The 23,901-nt window shown below is 38.5% G+C and overlaps 1 protein-coding gene across 3 annotated transcripts in view; it reads right to left on the reverse strand.

The window, feature by feature from the left end:
• Window positions 1–21,591, reverse strand: part of IMPACT (impact RWD domain protein) — a 30,641-nt gene extending 9,050 nt beyond the window's left edge. The window contains exons 1-7 of one of the 3 annotated variants that reach the window (XM_034996315.1): window positions 21,469–21,589; window positions 20,254–20,382; window positions 19,055–19,107; window positions 17,629–17,691; window positions 7,863–7,948; window positions 4,188–4,310; window positions 1,835–1,887 (exon numbers count right to left, since the gene is read on the reverse strand). In XM_034996315.1, the coding sequence (XP_034852206.1) occupies window positions 1,835–1,887; window positions 4,188–4,310; window positions 7,863–7,948; window positions 17,629–17,691; window positions 19,055–19,107; window positions 20,254–20,382; window positions 21,469–21,504 (543 nt within the window). In that variant the 5' untranslated portion in view covers window positions 21,505–21,589. Of the gene's footprint in view, window positions 1–1,834; window positions 1,933–4,187; window positions 4,311–7,862; window positions 7,949–17,628; window positions 17,692–19,054; window positions 19,108–20,253; window positions 20,383–21,468 lie in introns of all 3 variants that reach the window. The other 2 variants (XM_034996314.1, XM_034996317.1) reach the window with 2 other exon arrangements.
• Between the last annotated feature and the right edge of the window lie 2,310 nt (window positions 21,592–23,901).

The following is a 23,901-nucleotide window of genomic DNA, read 5'->3' on the forward strand; positions in this document are numbered from 1 at the left end:
CTTCAAAGGCACAGGCAAGGCTTTATTGGAGCTGATGGAGAAAGGTCAGGCTGGCCTCCAGACCTGGTATTTTTGAGCACCAAATATCAAATATTTGAGCACTAAACATGTCGTAGGGACTTACATATGAAAATTTTTTCCCCATCTACAAAATTTTAAATGTAAATATGACCTTTTTTTAAAATGAGCTCTGAAAATTTACCAGGTTTAATGTATCCAATGTGACAGATACAAAATGGCATGTTCCAAATGTAAGACTGAAACTCTCTCTGGGAGTCATATAAGGTTTATAGAGGCGGTAACATGAGCCAGGTCCTGAAAGATGAGCGGCAATCTCTTTTGCATCAAAAGGGAAGAAAGGGGTGGGGCAGGAAGAAGCTATTCCATTCAGAGGAAACTATGTGCGCAAATCTATCAGAATTAGCAAATAAAACATAAAGGATGCTCAGTTAGATTGGAATTTCAGATAAACCACAAATAATTTTATTAGTAGTATGTCCCATACAATGTTTATCTGAAATTCCAATTTAACTAGGTATCCTGTATTTTATCTGGTAACCCAACCAGGGACATAAAAGAGAAAGGTTCTGGAAGTGACCAATAGTTTTATGTAGAAACTATTTAGAGTATGAATGAGAAGACAAAAGACATGATAAAGCTAGGGTCCTATCACAAAGGGCCTTGTATAATGAGTTCAGGTTTTTCCTTGTAGACAATGGAAATAAGCAAAGACTGGGGGTTGGGGATAGGGACACATGGCCAGACCTTTCAGAAAGGTAACGGGCAAAGAATACAGAAGAAATTCTGGAGGTAGGGAAGATGGAGCTGCAGCCACAGATATCAATTTGAATCAGAAACTGTGCAGTCTGGTGTTTATCATTTTTTAATCTTTCAGGTTCTCAGATTCCTGATCAATAAAGCAGACAATGACCTCTAAGATTTTATTTTAGCTCTCACAAATTATGATCCTCTAAGTCTAAGTGACTATAATCAGAAAAAGAAAGAGGATCCAGGATGAACAGATTCAGAACAGAATGTCTAATGAGGACCCTGGCAACAAGATTATGGGCAACAGCCCAGGACAAAATAGAGTTGCTGAGAGAAAGAGCCAGAAGCCTGCACCAAAAGCAGTTATCTTGACCACAAGTCAACGCAGAGAAGAATTTCCTCTTCCAGAGACCAGAAGAGAGTAAAAGGGCAGCCTGGTACCAAGAACTGTATCCCTGTAGGTCGGGGCTTAGAAGAGCTTAGAGAGGAGGAGCTGCAGAGACCAAAGGGAAGAAACTAATGATTAAAACCTATGCTAAATTAATGACACTTTTGTTGTTGTTTAACTTTATAGGTTGTTACAGTTTGTGACTGAAAAGTCTCCCATTGGGTGGGAGCCAGGTCACCTAAGTTCAGGAGGCAGAAAGGAAAAGGAATTCAGGTCAAGAAGACTCTGATCAGCCAGTCTGTCCACTGTCCCCTTCCCTGGGCATCAATGGAACCCACTCGGTTTTACAGAACTCCCACGCAACAGGACAAATAATTCTTTTTAACAAGCTATTAAGCATCGTAATTTTCCACCCAATGGGTTTTTCTTGTTTGAAAATCCATTACAGGATTAAGCCCTCCCTAGAATTTAGATATTATTTTGAAAGTGGTAAAACATATAGAAAAAACACAAATCTCCCATGATTCACAGTAATTTGGGGGTAGGAAATGAGCAAAATATTTTTGTATTACATGAGAATTAAACACAATAGCAAAAATAAGGATATTATTGCAAAACCATTTACCTGAATTACTTGGGTAAAACAATATCAAAGTGAGCTGGACATAGTAACTTTACCTGTTTGGGACAAACTACTGGAGCCAAGTGCGCCTGAAAAGTACTTCTTCGGTCTGTAATAGGAATGCCATGATCAATCGGAGGTAATTCTTCTATTTCTATAAATTTAAAGAATTATATTACTTTTATCTTTAAAATTCCTACATCCAAACACTGAAAAATTGACAATGGTGTTGGCAGAGGGTGGGGAAAGGAGCTGGGAAAGAGATATAAATTATATGGCAAATCAACCCCAATAGCCATTAATAGTTGTCTATTATAAATTATAATTTTAAGCAAAAAGTTTCCAAAGAGATTGTAAATAAGATTAGACTAACCTGACTTAGAAACGATTTTCACCTGCCAAGGTCACCCCGTGGTAGGTTAGGACTGAAATCCTGGGCTGTTACAGTAGTATAAATTGTACAATAATTAAGTTTTAGGAGTATAAAAGGTCCTGAGACCAAAAAGACTGTCAGCTGCTAATATAGCACAATTTGTTTATCCATTCTGTTAATGGACTTCTGGGTTGGGAAACCTAGGACTTTATTTTGTATAGCTGTAATGTAACCTCTTCTACTAATAAAACTGTTCCTACTTCATAGGATTGAATATATCAAGGATACACTAAATTGGTATTCTAAGGAGTATCATGATTTCAAGTTATTCTGCTTCTTAAACAAGTTTAAGAACCACTAATTTACCAACCATTCTGGCTGCTACATCTGTCTCATTTAGGATCTAAAGTCATTCAGGAAAAAGAACTGAAATTGTTTCCTATTTCTTTTTTTTTTTTTTTTTTAAAGATTTATTTATTTATTTGACAGAGAGAGAGACAGCGAGAGCAGGAACACAAGCAGGGGGAGTGGGAGAGGGAGAAGCAGGCTTCCCGCGGAGCAGGGAGCCCGATGCGGGGCTCGATCCCAGGACCCTGGGATCATGACCTGAGCCGAAGGCAGATGCTTAACAACTGAGCCACCCAGGCGCCCCATGTTTCCTATTTCTATTCACTGATCTGTTTAATCTTACCAAGTCAGCTTGCCTTACAATTAATGAACTACTTCAACCAGTACTTGTAAAAGTATTTCTTGACAGCTTTAAACAACTTGTCCAAACTCACTGCACTGGTTTGTGGCAGGACTAGGACAAGAAACCAGGTTTATGCAGGATTTTGCCTTTCTTCTGAGAGTGTCTTCTTCTTGAAATGAACTGTGACCACTGTACTAGGGCGGTACTGAGGTCAACAGGAACCAGATACTATTTATTGTGACTATGATTTTCACTCTTATTCTTTTAATAGTGGATCCTGTTTCCCAAAAGAAATCTTATGACAAATCCACAAATATATACATGAATAAAATGTGAGACTAAAGTAGGAGTCATAGTCCTGGGTCTTCTCTCCCACTCTTTCTCTTCCTATGTATCCCCTTGCTAGTCCTGAAATATCATGCAAAAACTTTAAAACTTCATAGTATTGTTTAAAAGCTCCTGTGTAGGGGCGCCTGGGTGGCTCAGCTGGTTAAGCGCCTGCCTTCGACTGAGGTGGTCATCGCAGGGTTTTAGGATGGAGTGAGCCCCGCATTGGGCTCCCTGTTCCTCTGCTCCCTGTCCCTCTGCTTAGCGGAGAGTCTGCTTCTCCTTCTGCCCTGCCCCCTGCTTGTGCTCTCTTTCTCACAAATAAATAAATAAAAACTTTTTTAAAAATTTAAAAATTAATTAATTAATTAAAATCTACTGTATAATGCATAGGAAACTTTTTTGTAAAAGACTTGAGAAAACTGATGCTATTATTCAAAATTTTAAGATACTAAAGTGGAAGATACTTTCTGATCACAACATAGAGCTGATTTATCACATCAATCTATTCATAAGCTGAATACGACTAGATTATGGAACAAATTTGCTTAAGCAAAAACTAAAATTTTAAAGGCATTTTACTGGCTTTAATTCAGTGGTTGCACTTTCAATTATTATATTTATATTTGTGAGCACAGACTAAAATTTAACTCTGCAACATCAGGAGACAGCTGAGGATTTCAAAATAGAAATAATAAAAACAGGATGTGAATTGAAAACATTAACACAGCTTTTCTTAGTTTCAGTTTCTCCCATCATTAATTCAAAACTCTAGAAAGTCACACACACACAAAAAAAGGGCGAGGGAGGAAGAAATTTCCTTTTTCCTCACCATTCTGACAGACCCAGCAGACACCAAAATGGCCAACAGGCGGGAAAAATACAACTCAATTCTCTGCAAATTAATAACTATTTCTTAACATGTGAGAGTTTACTACATTTCTATACCATTTCAAAAAACAATACATAATACTGCTATCCCACTCTCCTCAAAAGAAACTAGTTAGTAACATTATACCTGTTCGATTTTCACTGATATCAAAATCCAATGCTTTAGCAGGAGTTTCTGGTTGACATGCTAAAATGAGATCATCTTCACATTCTACATCTTCCTCTTCAGTTTTCTTCTTTACATCGGGGCCTATGTGGATATGAGATATTATCAGTGAACTCTAAGAGTAAGGAATTCTACCTAAAAACTTCTTGGTCTTGATCTCTAAATACCATTCTTCAATAGAAGGAACCAGGACTTTTATGAGAAGTAGCTGATTCCAAGGTTGGAGCAAGGAAAAGAAAAGATGAGCCTGGAACATCTTATGATTCCAGGGAGTAAAGAAATGCTCAAAAAATAAATAAATAAATAAAGAGTGGTAAGCTTATAAAAAGAATACAGGTGTTTACCTGAAGGAGATCCTAAAGGTGAAACCTAGAATAATTTGAGCAACAAAATAATGGTAGTATGGAATTTTAACCCATAGAATAAAATAATACATGTGTTCATACTGATTTAAATAAATAATCAAAAAAATAGACAGAGAAAAGACATCTCTTCCTCACAACATAATTCTAATTCAGTGAAGAAGGAAAGAAGAAAATATCAATCATCATTAGGCAAACACCACAGTAATAAATATTGTTGACAAGACACACTAAGGGATACTAAAATTAGTAGTATTTAGTAGTGTGTGAAAGTTTAAGGAGGAATAGGATATTAGCATAGCCTCAAAATATCTCCCTCAAGGTCCTTATCAACTACAAAAGGAAAAATAGTAACTGTGATGGTTAATTTTATATGTCAACTTGGCTAGGCCACAGTATCAGTATTTATTTGGTCAAACACTATTCTAGATGTTTCTGTAAAGGAATTTCTTGGATGGAATTCACATTTAAATCTATTAACTTTGAGTAAAGCAGACTGCCCTCCACAATGTGAGAGAGCCTCATCCAGTTAAGGTCTTAATAGAAACATGACTAACCTCCCCAGAGAAAGAGGGAATTCTGCCAGCAGACAGCCAGCCTTCAGACTTGAGCTGCAACATCAGTGCTTCCCTGGGTCTCCAGCCTGCCAAACTATCTTGAAGATTTTGGACTTTCCAGCCTCCACAATCTCACGAGCCAATTCCTTAAAGTAAATTGATCTCTCTTTCCTTCTCTTCCTAACCTCTCCCCCCCTCCTCTTGCATCCCTCCCTCCCTATCTTTATAAATACACACACACGCCCCCTATAGGTTCTCTGGAGAGTCCTTATTAATACCTTAACTTTACACTGGAGACATCTGGCAGATACCACCTTAACCAAAGAATCAAGGTAAACATCACCAATAATAAAGCATATTGATACCACGAGTTCTTTGATATATGCACTATGAAGAACACAATATCATTTTTGTGGTATTCTCGCCAAAATGCCCAATCTTGCTCCAGTTGTGAGAAAACAATGGACAGACCCAAATTGAGGGACATTCTACAAAATAATCAGTATTCTTCAAAAGAGTCAGGTCATAAGAAGTCATAAAAGTCAAGGAAAGACTTTAAAACTATTTATAGACTAGAAGAGACTAAGGAGAAATAACAGCTAAATGCAATGTAGAATCCTGGACAGCATCCTATAACAGCAGAAGGGACATTAGTGGAAAAATCAGTGAAATTCAAATAAGCTCTTTAGTTTCCTTAATATTATACCAATATTAGTTTTCTATTCTGAGAAATTATATTGTGGTTATGTAAGATGTTACTAAGGGAAGCAGAGTGGGCGCCTGGGTGGCTCAGTTGGTTAAGCGACTGCCTTCGGCTCAGGTCATGATCCTGGAGTCCCGGGATCGAGTCCCGCATCGGGCTCCCTGCTCGGCAGGGAGTCTGCTTCTCCCTCTGGCCCTCCCCCCTCTCATGTGCTCTCTCTCATTCTCCTGTCTCAAATAAAAAAAAAAAAATCTTTAAAAAAAAAAAAAGGGAAGCAGAGTGAGGGATATAAAAGAGTCCTCTGTACTATTTTTGCAACTTTTCTTTAAGTCTAAAATTAGTTAAGAATTTTTAAAAATTGTAAATAGTTGTATTTAATCACTTTAAAATTTAGTATTTCTATAGTAGAAAAAAGATACAAAATAATAAATTTGTACTGAAGATTAACAGTAAAATCAAAATAAATTACGTGTCAAGTGGGTGCCCTGGAATGGAAAATTCTCATGAGATATCTTGATCACTAGCTTGCAGCCTTATTAGTTCTTCAGAACTACAAATCCTTCCATTTTAGTATGAAGTCTACAAAAACAATTTTGATAAGAAAAATTCCAAACAAAATTTCTAAGAAGTATAATTACAAGTTATACAACAAAAATCAATAATTCTAAAATTTGGAGAGTGGCTAAACTATATTGTGGATATAGATGAAAAAGGGAAAAATGTCATTTTTAATATCTATAATTTTTAAAATTTCCTGAGAGTTGAGTGATCCCAAGCTTTTTGGAGTCCTAAATTTTTACTGCTATACATTCCATTTTTGCAATTATCCTATACTCTAGAATGGTAGATTGGCAAAAATCAATTCTGTTTTGAGACTATTTTTCCTATCAGTGCCCTGAAATGCTACAAAATCAGAACATGAATCATGAAAGTTAAGGAAACTACTTCAAAAAAGATTGTCACATGGACAGAACATCTTCTTACCATTTATCTCTTAGATGTTAATGGAAGCAGTAAAAAATCTGCTTCTACAGAAAAGTTAAATGCTCTGAAAAAGTATATACTACTATCAACTTTAAATGTATACTGATTTTACTAAGGGAGTCCTAAATAATTGGTTTGTTTTTAAAAAATCTCTTTCTCAGATTGAAAACAATTCTATCAGTGGTAACAATGAAATAGTAGAAATTTCCACATTGTCATACAATGATTCAATGAAAGAATAATATGGGCAAAATATGGTTTTCAAATGTCTTGAAATTAGATAGTAGTAATGGGTGTACAACTTTGAAATATACTAAAAACCAATGAATTATACATTTTTAAAGGATGAATAATTATGGCATATGAATTATATCTCAATTTAAAAATAAATTTTCAAAGTAAATTTTTATATCCTAAATATCAGTTCAGTGTATTTTCCAAAGGTCTTTTTCTATAGACACTTCACTCATTTGAAGCTAATGTCTAATTGATGTACTCCAATAATTCATGAAGAATGTTACACGGATCATATTACCTTAATAGCCAAAGAAAGCAGAAATTTTAGACCCAAATTCTTTTTTTTTTTTTTTTTTTTTTAAAGATTTTATTTATTTATTTGTGAGAGAGAATGAGAGACAGAGAGCATGAGAGGGAGGAGGGTCAGAGGGAGAAGCAGACTCCCCGCCGAGCAGGGACCCCGATGCGGGACTCGATCCCGGGACTCCAGGATCATGACCTGAGCCGAAGGCAGTCGCTTAACCGACTGAGCCACCCAGGCGCCCCGACCCAAATTCTTTAACTATAAAATCTACTTCTGTAAGGATATAATATGAAACCAAAGAGCCTAAAACCATATAGAAAGAAATAACCGTAATTACATGAGTAAATGAACTTTCCAGAGAAACTTGTATTTTATCACATATAAACCATAAAACAATACATTTTCATTAAAAATTTCATTTAGAATATCTACATGGAAATTTAATTACTATTAAGCTAAAAGAGCATTAATAATATTTTTCAATCCTACCTGGTTCCGTCATCTGAGATTTTTGTATTAGGACATCTCTTATTTTTTCCACCCACAGGTAAAGAATGCTTTCACCAATATTCTGTCTAAACAAAATTCAGGGGAAAAATTCGTTATTTAAAAAAAATTCCTTCTCAAATTCAAGAAAATACAGACATATTTACAATCAAAGAAATTACATGCAATTTAGCCATGCCTCTTAAAAAAGAATTTTGGGTGCCTGGGTGGCTCAGTTGGTTAAGCGACTGCCTTCGGCTCAGGTCATGATTCTGGAGTCCCAGGATCGAGTCCCGCATCGGGCTCCCTGCTCAGCGGGGAGTCTGCTTCTCCCTCTGACTCTACCCCTTCTTGTGTGCTCTCTCTCTCTCTCTCTCTCAAATAAATAAAAATCTTAAAAAAATAATAATAATAAATAAATAAATAAAAAGAATTTATAAAAACAGATTTGTAGGGTATTTAATATAGATCGTTCATATCAACAGCATTAAAAGTTAACATTGCTTACTTAAAATAAGCTGGAGAGTTGCAACCAAAGAAGGGCAAGAAAATTTCTGAACTTGAATTGGATGAAGTAGATAGATGTAAATGTGATTTAGCTTCTGTCAGCAGATATAGTTGCAATATTGATGTCACTGCTTGCTTTTTTAAACTTTTAAAACAATTTCAAACCACTTATCTGGCACATTTATCATTTGGTATAATTATTTCCGCAAAAAAAGAATGCAAAGCATTGGAGGAACTGCCTCAGAGAACAAATTTAGAAGACTTAAAAGACAATTAACAATATTATATTCACATTGTTTTTGACAAAATATTGTTGCCCAAATTGATTCATTTTGGTTCCAAATGTCTATCTCAGATAAATTAAATCCATCTCAGAGGGTCAGTGAGAAAAAGAACATGTCCCGGCTCACGTCCATAGGATTATGTTAAATGATGACAACAGTAATCAAGGCCCCAGGTGTCTACTCTTTAAGGAATGACACTAATTTTAGGTAAGTTTCCATTATGTGTGTTTAAACAACCACCACACTACTTCATAACAACACCTTACCTTCTTCCTCTGAAAGTTCCCCCTGAAACCACTCCCTCTCTTCATCATGCTACTCATCGGTACCCACCAAAGGAAACTTTCAAAACAAGCATACAGAAGAAAAAAATATTGTTCTCAAGTAATTCTGTACCCTCATATCCTCCTCATCTCACCCATAACTCCTTAGTGCTAAACAATCCCCCATGTGCTCTGGTAACCTAAGATTCTTAGAGAGAGGAAAAGTCAACTGGAAAGGTCTTAAAAATCTGAAAATGTCAGTTGAATTTCTTTTAAACAATTCCCACTTCTATCCTCTCTTCTCAATGAAAGATGTAGAGGTACAGACAGAGAAAAGTAAAATGTATTGAGTACATACAAAGCACAAAGTTCACTATACTGTCAACACATTTTATGCTCATGATTATCTAATGAAGCAGGCATTATTTCCCCATTGTACAAATGAGAAAACAGACCTAGAGAGATCAATTAACTTATCTAAGACAATCTTAGAAGCAGTTAGGAAGCCCAGAGCCAGATGTGAATGCGGACTTACTCCAAAGCTTAGCTTGCCCGCTGCATTTTACTCTCCTATCCAGCAGCTGTGACCGTCAGCAAGCAAGCCACTTGAACTCTGAGTCTGTTTCCTCATCTATAAAATAGAGACTTAGAGCATCTCATGTTACTTTACAGAGGCAGTTTCTCTTCAAGGAAATCTCAATTCACTCAACAGAATTTCAAGGGCCTCATCTCCACACCAGCCCTGCGGGTATGGTAGTCAGAGAAAACGAGGTCCCTGGTCTCAGTGTTCGTGATCGTTACCCTTACAAATTTATGTTTTTGTATGTAATTCTCTCCATTTCCTAATCTCATTCTATTGAATTCTGCCCACACCATCACCAAAAATAGTAATACTAGTATATAGTGTTTATCTCGTGTGGATACCTACTATACAGAAGACAAGGAGAAAACACTTTGTTATCTCGCTTAATCCTCATGCCACCCTTTGAGGCAGGAAAATCATCCCTCTGAATATACATTCCAATTCAGATTTATTGTTGGAGAGGTTGTGAAAACACCTTGGAAGAATTTTCACAATAAGTAACTTTTCCAAATAATAAAGAAGAAATTAAACCTTAACTCCCAAACCTCCTCTCCCCTGGCCCATGGCTTCCTGCAGAAGAATGTACAATAGCACTTCTCCCCAACATCAGTTACTGAATGCTTCCTTCTTCCCTAGCATTTAACAAGATTTACTGAAATCCAGTGGAAGGAAGTTGCTGTGGGTGTGAAAGGTTTCCTGAGGAAAATGAAAATGACTCTTTCCCTTGGAATCCCAAATTCTATCACTAATGGTGGGGTTTTTTGTTTTGTTTGTTGTTGTTATTGCTGTATTTGTGTTTTCTCTTTGTTCTGAGATTTTTAACTATCCATGAGGATTTGATTTTCAAACTTTTGCCATCGCTGTAATGAAATCTTTCACAAAATCAGAAACACACTAAAACAGACAAAAGCTGAGAGTCCTCCTTCCTGTGCCTATCTGCCTCACACCCCACCCCCACCTGGTCCTGGAGGAAGTCTGCTGAATCCTAAGGACTCTGGCACAAAATTTAAAAACCACTCATTATAGAGGGAGATGCTAAGCTTTTATTTATGAAATTATATTATGGTAAAGTAGCTAAATAGAAAATGTCTGGAACAAAATTTGTATCAAATTGAATGAAAGACCACCTTGAATTAAAAACTGATTTTCATAGAGATATTTTGTGAGTAACTATACTTAAATGGCTATTAGCCAATCCAGAATGATCAAAACAAAGTCAAGTTACTTGTGGCTCTACCTTTACTTGTGGCTCTTACTTTTGTATCTTAATTTTCTAATATCTATACTTGTTGATTTAAGGATAAAGCTACTCACTAAAATACACTACTAAGTTGTGTGACCTTAGACAAATCATTCAATCTGTCTGAGTTCTCATCATCTCATTTTCAAAATGACAAAATTGGATGAGATGATTCTTTTAATAACAACAAAAATAGGAGTTGCTATTACATGGTACTAATGTACATTACACAGATTATGTCATTTAATCCTCACAACAATATTTTTTTTTTTTTAAGATTTTATTTATTTATTTGAGAGAGAGAGAATGAGAGACAGAGAGCATGAGAGGGAGGAAGGCCAGAGGGAGAAGCAGACTCCCCGCTGAGCAGGGAGCCCGATGCGGGACTCGATCCCGGGACTCCAGGATCATGACCTGAGCCGAAGGCAGTCGCTTAACCAACTGAGCCACCCAGGCGCCCCACAACAATATTATTTTATCATCCTTATTTTACAGATGAAAAAAACAGATTTAAAGAGGTCACATTACTTCAAAAACTGATTCTAGAAGCCTGACCAAGACAGCCTTAACCTCATCTTGGCTAACTTCAGAATGGCAGAACTTCCTGACTCTAGGCCCTGATTTCCCCTTTCTTAGTGCATTTTCTTTAGAAAACTTGTCGTCATAAATTCTTTTCTTGCTCCTTAGGAATATATGGACATCTTTTTAGAAGACTCTTGTCAGTTTTACAACCTAGGAGTGTCTTTCTCAAGGACCTGGGAACCATCCTTTTGAATCGAGGAAGACGGCATCCTTTCTCCCAGTCTCTGTGGGATTGGAGGAGCCTAACTTCTGACGAGCAACAATTAGCAAACACAGATGGCCTAATCACAGAGGAACACATTTGCAAACTCAAGAAATAACTTACTGTGCTTACACAGTTCATTGATTAACCTTTCCTCAACATCCTCATCCTAGCCCTTACAAATTCTTCTGTTGATGGGAATGCAAACTGGTGCAGCCACTGTGCAAAACAGTATGGAGGTTCCTCAAAAAATTAAAAATAGAACTACCCTACAATCCAGGAATCGCACTACTGGGTATTCACCCAAAGAATATGAGAACACTAATTGGAAAGGATATATGCACCCTATGTTTACTGCAGCATCATTTACAATAGCCAAACTATGGAAACAACAGATGTGTCCATCAATAGATGAATGGATAAAGAAAATGTGGTTTACATATAAAATGGAATATTACTTAGCCATAAAACAAAAAATGAAATCTTGCTGTTTGCAACAACATGGATGGATCTAGGTAGTATAATGTTAAGCAAAAGAAGCCAGTTAGAGAAAGACAAATACCATATGATTTCATTCATACGTGGAATTTAAGAAACAAAATAAATGAACAAGGGGAAAAAAGGGGAAATCAAAGTCTCTGAACTATAAAGAACAGATGGTTACTAGAGGGGAGATGGGTGGAGGGATGGGTGAAACAGGTGAAGGGGATTAAGAGTACGCGTATCTTGATGAACACTGAGTAATATACGGAACTGTTCAGGGCACCTGGGTGGCTCAGTTGGTTAAGCGACTGCCTTCGGCTCGGGTCATGATCCTGGGGTCCCGGGATCGAGTCCCGTATCGGGCTCCCTGCTCAGCAGGGGGTCTGCTTCTCCCTCTGCCCTCTTCCCTCTCATGCTCTCTGTCTCTCATTCTCTCTCTCTCAAATAAATAAATAAAATCTTTAAAAAACAAAAAATATACGGAACCGTTCAATCACTATATTGTATACCTGAAACTAATATAACATTGTATGTTAACTACACTGGAATTAAAATTTAAAACTTTCTCCTGGCAAGGGAAACAAAAGCAAAAATAAACTCCTGGGGCTAACATCAAAATAAAAAGCTTCTGCACAGCGGAAGAAATAGTCAACAAAACTAAAAGGCAACCTATGAAATGGGAGAAAATATTTGCAAATAACATATCTGATAAAGGGTTAGTATCCAAAATATATTAAGAACTTATAAAACTCAACACCCCAAAAATAAATAATCTAATTTAAAAATGGGAAAAGACATGAACAGACATTTCTCCAAAGAAGACATCCAAATGGCCAACAGACACATGAAAAGATGTTCAACATCACTCAGTATCAGGAAAATGCAAATCAAAACTACAATGAGATTATTGCCTCACAAGTCAAAATGGCTAAAATCAACAATATAAGAAACAAGTGTTGGTGAGGATGTGGAGAAAAAGGGACCCTCCCGCGCTGTTGGTGGGAATGCAAACTGGTGCAGCCACTCTGGCAAACAGTACGGAGGTTCCTCAAAAATTTAACAGAATTACCCTATGATCCAGTAATCACACTACTGGGTATTTACCAAAAAAATACAAAAACACTAATTCAGAGGGATACCTGCACCCCTATGTTTATAGCAGCGTTATTTACAATAGCCGAATTATGGAAACAGCCCAACTGTCCATTGATAGATGAATGGATAAAGAAAACGTAACAGATAGAGTGAGCGAGCGAGAGATGCAGGTATTCCCCCACTTACCAAAAGTTTGCGTTATGCCATTGCACTTTTCCAAAAGACCTACATTGGTAGCTGTTTTCACTAACCAAAAGAAACCTGAAGAGGATTTTCACTTTTACGAGAACAGCCATTACTATACCAAAAGTAGGTCTTCCATAAAAGTGAAGAGGTGTAACTTGAACATTCAGAAAGTGAGGGATACTCTTTCCCTTATGCCATTTTGGCAATTGAAAGGGTTCATGGGAACGCTCCACTTTTAGATAGTGGGGAAAATCTATACTACAAAAAAAAAAAAAAAAAAGTTAATCCATTTCCTTTTCTCTTAAACAACAGCAATTACTATGATGCTCTAGGTATTTTAAAATCTGTCATTTACTTTTTGCTTTATTAACATAGTTATTTTCATATATTCAAAATATCCATACAAAATATATCACTAAAAATAAGGTATGGTAAGCCAATTAATCTACATCTAATCAATGACCAAATCCTAGCTTATATTCTTCAGTATTTCTTTACTGACCATTTTTCTCCATCCGCCTTCTTGTTGCCTTCATAAAAAGGCCTCCACCATCTCCCTCCTGAGTTAATGACTCACTCTCTTCCTGTGGTGGCCCTTCCCTCAAAACCCCTCACAGCCCATCTCTCACATTGCTGTACAAATCTAATTACATCACTCCCCTGTGTAAAATGCCTAGAGCCTACAAGATAATGCCCAAACTTCTTTCCCAACTTGCAGGTTCTTTCTTCTTATCCCTACCTAATTTATATAGCTGGCATCTTAAACTATTTGCTAAACTCTAAAGAAGCCAGGTTGCTTCACACCCACATTACTTTGCCTATGCCATTCATTCTACCAGAAAACCTCTCCCCATTTGATTACCTGGCAAACACCATGCTCAAAGGTCTCCTTCACAGTGGAACCCTCCTTTCCAACCTCATCCATGCCCAGAGATAGTTTGTTGCTAAGTTTTATTTAGATCACATGTGTGCAAATAATGCCATTGGTAAATCTAAAAAATGCTACTACAGCACTTGGTTCAAACCTCTCAATAATTATGTCATTGTATTGTATGGGTACACATTTATCTTTATTTTTAAATTTCAAACTCCTAACAGAGTGTCAGCATATAAGAGATACTCAGTAAATGCTTACTGGAAAAACCGTTAGTTTTCTGACTTCTTCCTTTCCTACCTAAGAGGAAACAAACCATAGTTCATCTGCTTGTCTAGGCAAAAATAAAATTTTGCATACAAAATGATGCTAATATGAAAATCTCGACAGTGTTACAGTATTTAGAATATAATGAGACTATAAACGTTAAGAACTATATTCATACATTTACCTCGTTTCATTTTCAAAGACCAATAATATTTTTCAATTTGCTGCCCCCTGCTGGAATTATGGAAAAATTATTAAAGGCTGTCACAGGGCGCCTGGATGGCTCAGTTGGTTAAGCCACTGCCTTCGGCTCAGGTCATGATCCTGGAGTCCCGGGATCGAGTCCCGCATCGGGCTCCCTGCTCGGCGGGGAGCCTGCTTCTCCCTCTGACCCTCCCCCCTCGCATGTGCTTTCTCTCTCTCATTCTCTCTCTCTCAAATAAATAAATAAAATCTTAAAAAAAAAAAAAAAAGGCTGTCACAAAAACTTTTAAAAAGTGTTTAGGGCGCCTGGGTAGCTCTGTTGGTTAAGTGTCTGCCTTCGGCTCAGGTCAAGATCTCAGGGTCCTGGAATCAAGTCCTGCATCAGACTCCCTGTAAATAAAATCTTTAAAAATAAATAAATAAATAAAAATGTAAAAAAATAAAGAGCGTTTATTTTTATTTAGATCACATGTGTGCAAATAATGCCATTGGATAGGGGTTATTCAAGAACTTTCAGTAAGCAAGACAGTATAAATCATATTCTTCTGTTGAATAAACTGTCATTTCTGACCTTTCGTAATTCTCAAATAGCTCAACTGAACTAGTTAGGGAAAACAGTAAGTTGGTTGTGTACTATGGGACGGTATCTTGGTAAAAGGGGGGCTTTTTGGATTAAAAAAAAAGGCAGATGGGAAACCATTTCTAAATACATAACGTTGTGCATAGGTAGAAGAAAAATCTAACTGACAAATATGATTAACATGATAGAACCCAAATAAGGAAAGATTTTCAAGAAAGAGGAACTTCAACACCAGCAAAAGTTCTCTGGAACGTCAAGTAAGATAAGAACTAAAAAATGACCATAAGAGGGGTGCCTGGGTGGCTCAGTTGTTAAGTGTCTGCCTTCGGCTCAGGTCATGATCCCAGGGTCCTGGGATCAAGCCCCACATCAGGCTCCCTGCTCAGTGGGAAGCCTGCTTCTCCCTCTCCCACTCCCCCCTGCTTGTGTTCCTATCTCTCTCTGTCAAATAAAAATTAAAAAAAAAAAAAAAAACTTAAAAAAAAAATGACCACAAGATGTATAATTACAACATCATTGGTGAACAAAGTTGCAGTATATTTATCCTACTCTATTTAAGGAGGGAGATAAATTGGTAAATAAGCATAAATAAAGGATTAAAGAAAGAAGTTTGTTGGGGGCATAAAAGTTGGAGTGGCCACTAAAGTTAGAGAAAGTTATCAGAAAACATTTAACTGAGGAAATAAATAATACTTATATGTGCAGGAATCTCTAAATGGGGTCATCCTTTATTGATAGGTCTAGTTCTTGGTTACCTTCAGAGTCAAGTGTAAAACTGGAGACTCAAGGAAGACCACAATTCCTCTAGGAGGGAAGAAACAGAAATCAATTCCATAAAGACTTATCATATTTTAATTAAATATTTTGGGAGGAAAAGAAACCTGGCTGAGATCCCAGGGATACAAAGGGGGTCCTCTCACTGTAACAAATGGGGTGGCCACTTAGAACACATAAGACAATCTTTACCAGTTCCTGGATTACAGTAAAACTGATATTCCAGAACATTATTTTACTAGATTAATATATCTCACAATACCTCTGAAACAAATAATACATTATATGTTAAAAAAAAAAAAAGAAGAAGAAGAAGACAGCAGGAAGGGAAGACGGAAGGGGGGAAAATCAGAGGGGGAGACGAACCATGAGAAACCATGGACTCTGAGAAACAAACTGAGGGTTCTAGAGGGGAGGGGGTTAGGGGGATGGGTTAGCCTGGTGATGGGTATTAAAGAGGGCATGTACTGCATGGAGCACTGGGTGTTATATGCAAACAATGCATCATGGAACACTACATCCAAAACTAATGATGTAATATATGGTGATTAACATAATAAAACATAATAAAAAAAAGAAAAAAAATATCTCACAATAATTAATTCAAATCACAGTCATCTCCTCTTGACTACTGCATTAGCCTCCTAACCAACACCCCACACGTCTATTTTTGCTCCCTTCCAATCAGTTCTCCACACAGAAACAGAATGGTGTTTTTAAATGAGAATTTTATCACGGCGTCATGCCACTTAGAAGCCTCTGCTTTCCGCAGGTCTTAGAACAAAGACAACAATCCTTAACATGGCCTACAAGACTGCGCATGACCGCCCCTGCTCATCTCACCAGGTCATTTTCCCACCATGCTCCCTTCTCTCCTCTCCTCTTCCCACTTCATACCAACAGTCTTTGTGTCTTGAAATGAGCCAAGCTCCTTGACATAGAGCCTTTGCACATGGTGTGCCTTTCACCAGAGTTATCTTCACCTTACTAACCCAGCTCTAAAGTCAAACAAGCCATCCCTGACTTCCTAGACTAGATCAGGTCTTGTTTCAAACTCAGTTAGGACTGTATATTAATATCTTTCTTTTACAAAGCTAATCAGAGCTGCAGTTTTATATTCATTTTATGATGTTATGAGTAATCTCTCTCCCACCAATAAGTTCAAAATGCCACAAAAGAGGGACCATTTCTGTTTTTGCTAACTATGTGTACCCAGGACCTAGTACAGTGCCTGCCATGTAGTATTTGTTGATTGAATGAAAGAGTGAAAAATACAGTGTATCAACAGACTCTCATTCTTATGACCTAATACAAGATTCTGCTACAACCAGTCTCATTCAACACAGCCTGTGAAAATACCAAAACATGAGCAGTATCTCTGAGTTTACTTTCACAATCTGGTGTTTTTATAGCTATTAGTTCTGAATTATTACTGTATTTTTGTATCTAAGTAGAAGTCATATCAAATGTCTACATAAAATTGTATTATATAAGCAAACTTTCAAGGACTCTTCAAATGCATCCTTTTTGTTAATGGAAATGCAGTTTAACAAAAAGTTTAGAAAAGGCCTTAACATATTACAGTTCCAACAAAAGCCCACAATAAAATCACGAATAGAATTTTTTTTAATCACCTGTTACTTACATATATATTTCCTCAAGGCTATTTGATAAATCTGCACGTTCTTGCCCTTTAAGCCAAGGAGCACTAAGATTAAATAAAACACAATGAAGAAGACTATTCAAGGATTGTGTTGTATCTCAAACAGAAATTACTGATTAAATTATAAATTATTTAACTTTTAAAAATTATCTATTTTCATTAAAATAGATAATTATTAGCTATATTGTACAAAAATCTATACAGCTCCAAAATGCTTTCATTGGCATTAACTCATTTTGTCCTTCTAGGAAACACGATAAAGACAACCCCAATATTATTCAAATAAAATATGGTTTTAAAAAACAGAGGTGAGTTCATTGGATATCATAAAGCTGTACAGGTTTACATAAGTGGCAGAACAAGTTCCAGAATCCAAATTTCCAGATTCACAATATTTGCTACACTGTCAGGAGTTTCCAATTTTTTTCTAAATAGTGTCTCAAGGGGCACCTGGGTGGATCGGTTAAGCGTCTGCCTTCAGCTTAGGTCATGATCCCAGGGTCATGTCCTGCACTGGGCTCCTTGCTCAGCGGGGAGTCTGCTTCTCCCTCTGCTTGCTGCTCCCCCTGCTTATGCTTTCTCACTCTCTCTCATTCTGACAAATAACTAATTTAAAAATCTTAAAAAAAAATAGTGTCTCAAAAACAACTTTAACAAATACAGTGGTTGCCACATGACTGTAAAAATATATATTAACTTTTCCTGAAAAGGGAATTTATGTTTACAAGCATTCTAAAATTATATTTATCATTTCCAATAAATAAAAATTAAAAATTACAGAACCATTATTAATAGCAAATTTTATTGCTGTTTTAAAACACAAGAAATTATCCCACTGGTAGGTAAAGATTTCAATAATTGAGATTTAATGGAATTCTGTTCACACAAGTTTATACATCTTAATAGGCCAAGTGGGCAAAGCTGATCAAAGATTACTTGCAATCAACAGGTTATGACTCATTAAGATTAAGCTTGGGCTGCTAAGAAGCTGGTTCTTCCACAAGGGGCAGGGAGAAGCACCAAGGGTAATTTCCGGAAGGCAAGCAGTCTTAGGCAGAGGCATGTCCAGGAACTGTGGCTAGGTCAGCAGACCAGGTTAGGAGAAACTCTAGATTACCAGGTTGTCTAAAGATTTCTCTCCCTATCTCTAAAGACAATCAATAGGGATTTTATACCTGTGAACCCTGTGATTCTCTCTTATCTTAACCCTGTGACATTAAGTACATATGCAATGTGTTTTTATATAATTTAATTTTTTATTTAAATGCTCTATACCAAGTCCAGAAGGTGTTCTAAATTTCTATATATATTTTGATAAGAAAGGTATTTTATATAAACACAATATACAGGATAGAAAAATAATCTTTAAAAAGTACAATCTTTTTATAAAAATATAAATGTAGCTTACTTCAGTTGATAAATAGGTGGAGCTGTTCCTGGGTATTCATTTGGTAGCATCACCTGTAAAGCAGTTTAAAAACAAATCTGTTTATACTTCATCATGGCTCAAAAATAACAATATTTATAAAGCTAGTCACTGGACGAATTTCTTACTTCTGAAACTAAAAAACAAAACCACTGTTCTGTTCAATCTCAGGAGAGAATGCCCTCCTCATATTTATACCTACACATTAAATATGTTGTTAATGATGCTAATTTTTTAAGAAAGAGCACATTATTTGCAGAGAAAGCATACAAGCAATGAAAGTTAGGAAATAAGGGTGGGGAGGAGAAAGATGAAAGGAAAAGAAAATGGAAATCGGGGCATTATTCCCTAACCCCAAATGAATAGAGTGGCATTAGAGCATTTTCTGAAGAAATACTCCCCCAAATCCTATTAAATACTGTTAAACACATTAAATACATACACATTTGTTCTCAAATCAGTATTATTATAAAAACAAACACTGGCAGAAACTTTTATGTTGAAAGTACATGCAGTCATCAAAGAATAAATATTAATACAGAAAGCCACACTTATCTTGTCACTTACTTAACCACAACTGATTCTATTAATAAAGAAATAAGCACCTACGTTATGAAGCTTTTAAATTACTAACCTATTTCTCCTTTTTTTTTTTTTAAGATTTTATTTATTTATTTGAGAGAGAGAGAATGAGAGACTGAGAGCACAAGAGGGCAGAGGGAGCAGCAGACCCCCTGCTGAGCAGGGAGCCCGATGTGGGACTCCATCCCGGGACTCCAGGATCATAACCCGAGCCGAAGGCAGTCGCCCAACCAACTGAGCCACCCAGGCGCCCCCTATTTCTCCTCTTAAATGTTAGCCATCTTTCCAGGTTTAGACCCTCTCCTATTAAATGGACAGGACAATGAGAGGAAGCGAAGCTCAAGCCTGTCACTGTACATTACAAATAATTAAAATAACTGGGATAGGAAAGATTGAGACTATCAACTGAAGCACGTCTTGGGAGTGATCAGAGATTTAATTACCCATATGTTTAGACAATCAACCATTAACAAAAGCCAACAACAAAAAAAGACAATTCAGAAATCACACAATAGTCATTAGAGGAATACAGTATTAGCCAATCATATAGAGTCCATGTTGTAACTGGAAAATGGCTATAGAGAAGGGGGAAAAAATACCTGCAAGCAAAGTGTCCACTTGGGGTCATCTATATCGTCGCTAATTCTAATACAAAATATTTTGGCACAGTCATCAATGACACACCATTCTTCGCCATAGATAGCTGCCATTGCTTCAATTTCCTCATTCTGAAAGTTGATGGGAGGACAAGTCAATGAAGGTACACGCCCTAAAAGCCTGAGTTTTCTTTCCTCCTTTATAAAGTATTTGCATTTAACATCACTAGCCTGGATGAAGGATCCCTGAAAGAACACTGCCAAACGGTCTTAACAGCCGGTCACCGTGTTCCACTCTATGGGTGGTTTACAGATACTACAGTAACGACTTACCAGCCTTGCTATTCCATCACTGTGCTTTTGGCCGCCACTGAGCCAAATATATATGCACTCCCGTACCCTAGAGCAAGACTTACAAGTGTAAAGATAAACACACATTCTCTGCTTCACCTTTTCTAGCAGGTACTCCTCACTCCCACTCCCCAGTAGCGTTGCTGCATACTAGCCCTATATTCCCACTCAGTATCTCCTTCAGTTTTTTTGTTTTGTTTTGTTTTGGACTAGGGCACAGGGCGGGGTGGTTGTTTTGCTGTTTTTTTGGTCATCAAACCCTAAAAACATTTCAGAAATCATTCTTTTGGTTTGGGGTTAAAAAAGGAAAATAATAGTATCTAAAAGTGAAAATGGGAAGCAAAGTATGCAACTTTGTATCATCTCATTTTGTCCTCACAACCCAGCAGGAAAAGCTTTAAGAGCACCCATGTGAGCCACGCACGGGGGGAAAGCTCAGTATCAAAAGGAGTTTAGGGGGCCCTCAAGGAATTCCAGGATCTGTGTTATCATTGCCCATTTTGCAAAGGCAGAAGAAACCGGGAATAAGTAGCTTGTCCTAGGTGACCCGGCGGCGACAGGGCAGAAAGCTGAACCCGGATTTGTCTCCGGCCCGGGGCTGCTCAGTCGCGTGCTGATGGTTGACAATGACACCGTCCGAGGCAGGCCGAGCCTGCCGAAGCCTCGGGAGAGGCCGGTCGGAGGGCGATCGGCGAACAAGGGCAGATAGAATGGAACACGGTGCAGCGAACGGAGCACCCGGCGGCCCAAACGGTGCCGGCGGGAACGGGGGCGGCCCCGGGCAGAGGGCCCCTCAGCGAAGGAGGCCCGGGGCGGCGAGGCGACGCCGAGCCCAGCCTGGAGGTCAGCGCCCCGCCGGGCCCTCACCTGCCTCTGGTCGCTCCCTGCGTCCCCCTCAGCCATGTGGCCCCGGGAGCGGCCAAGCGGCTGCCGCCAGCCCAGGTCCGGAGCGTGGGGGCGGGGCACTGCGGCGGCGAGCGGAGGCCGGGCTGCGGCGCGGTGCGACCCGGAACCGCAACCCGGGCCGCGCCGCGCCACCGCATCTGCTTCCGGGTTGCGGGCCAGGTGATGAGAGGGGCTCTAGGCACCCGGGGCTCCTCGCCCTGGTCTCGAGCCGGCGCTCTCTCCGCCCCTTGGCGGCGCACGGGGAAGCAGTCCCGCGAGAGAGGCGGCAGGAGGCCTTCTGGGCTGCGTGTCCTGGGAACTCCGGGGCTGGGGGTTTCAGCTTGCCCACTGCGGCCGCGGTACCCCCGGAGCCCTCGGGAGACGGGTTGGGGGAGTCGGGTTTACCGCCACGTCCCAGGGAGGAGCTCGACCGCAGTCCACAGCCCAGACTCGTCTTTGCATTTCAAGGCAGGGATTTTTTTGTTTTTTGGGTTTTTAAAAACGTGTTTTAAGGGATTTTGTCAAATCTGGGCAAGAATGGGTTTGATTTACCAAAACCAAGAGAGCAGAAGGCATTTTGAAAGCGTGCGGGAAAACTTACCCACTCACTGTTGTATTGCGATAGCTTTTGGGGTTTTGGAGGGGGGGGCGTTTTGTTTTTGTTTTTGTTTTCTTTTAGCGTTCTTGGACATTTTGCCTGAAAGCAACTTTAGGTTATTGTTTCATTATCCAGAAAATTCGAATCAGTTCGCGACAGTTATTCTTCACTCGACCCCCTAACACATACATTCCAGTACACTGGTTGTGAATTATATGGATGCCTTAATCAAGTCACTTAATCTCCTCGTGCCTCACTTTCTTCACACACACAAACAGAAACTGAAAATATTACCTCTTTCCTCTCTTTTGTCTTCCTTAACCATGGTCATATTTTAATTCCCCTATAAAACTTATAGTGCACGTGAGGGTTGTTTTTTTTTTACGATTTTATTTATTTGACAAAGAGAGACACAGTGAGAGAGGGAACACAAGCAGGGAGAGTGGGAGAGGGAGAAGCAAGCTTCCGGCTGAGCGGAGAGCCCAATGCCAGGCTCCCAGGATCCTGGGATCATGACCTGAGCTGAAGGCAGGCGCTTAACCAACTGAACCACCCAGGCACCCCAAGGGTGCACTGTTTAAATACCTGTAAAGAATTCTGCCCAAATTACTTTGAGGGGATCTTAGTAAGCCTTGCAGATTTATTAATTCAACAGACATGTATTAGGTTTTGTGCTAAGCTTTCAAGATGCACTGTCAGACATCATGCATTGCCTAGAAGGAGCTAAGATGTGGAGCAACAAAAGTAAATCAAGATTATAATGAACTAGAATTGTGTCCTGTTGTGTTAGCACAAAGAAAGGCTGTCCATCCAAATTTTACTGGGCATCTTGTTCCAGAAAATGCTTGAACTGAGTTATAAAAGAACAGGTACATGTTAGTTAATTGAAGAAGGGGAGAGTGGTTGTTCCAGATGGTGAGAAAAATATTGGCAGAAAAATTGTGGCCCATTTAAGGAAGTCCATGCAGTTCATTGTCTCTGACATCATAGCGGTTAACCTCCTCTAGTCACATAGCTTGCATAACACCTTTCTGATTGTCTCCATAAATCTGCACATGGGCATCATTTTGGTTCCAAAAGAGGGCATGGAGAGCTTTAGCCCTCTGTGATGTTAATCACATTTCCTCCAATTATTTGGTTTGGACAGTGTATTTTTCTTCATCTTGAGCTAAAACAGTTTCAAACCCCTCCTTCCAACCAAGTTGGGCCCCAAAGTCCGTGATGCAGCCAGTCAATCATGGTATTTCTCTACTAGGTGAGGAATTTGCCTGGAAGTGCGGAGGGGTTTGGCCACCATGCATTTCCAGGTTGCCCGAAACAGCAGTTAGCATCCTAATGCTACCTAGGTGTCCATCTATTGTTAAACAGCTTTCTTCCTTTGCTCTGAACTCTTCCTTTATTGACATCTTCATATTTCTTACAGTTTCTATTGCATAAAATAGTGGTTTTTACAGTTTTAAAAAAAAAGCCATAGAATCCTTTCTCCAATGAAAGCTTATGTAAAACAAGTTAGGTTGTTGTGGCTGAAATAGTGGTGATGAGCCTGAAGTCCCAATTACCCAGCAACCCTCCTTCCCTCCCAGTGGCCCCTCAAAGACTTTAAGCCCAAATTTGAAAACTATAAAAATATAACCGAAAACAATGCACAGCACAACTTAACCTTCTAAACAAAGCACACTATATCCAGTTTATTATACATAGTACCTCTTTTCTCACCAAATACCACAGAAACCCAGTTTATTTACCTTTTACAGATTACACCCATGATTTTCTACAACAGTTGGCCCTTGAACAACACGGGTTTGAACTACAGGGGT

Source organism: Mirounga leonina, unplaced genomic scaffold (assembly GCF_011800145.1).
Source record: "Mirounga leonina isolate KUSES-001 unplaced genomic scaffold, KU_Mleo_1.0 Mir_93, whole genome shotgun sequence".
NCBI lineage: Eukaryota > Metazoa > Chordata > Mammalia > Carnivora > Phocidae > Mirounga > Mirounga leonina.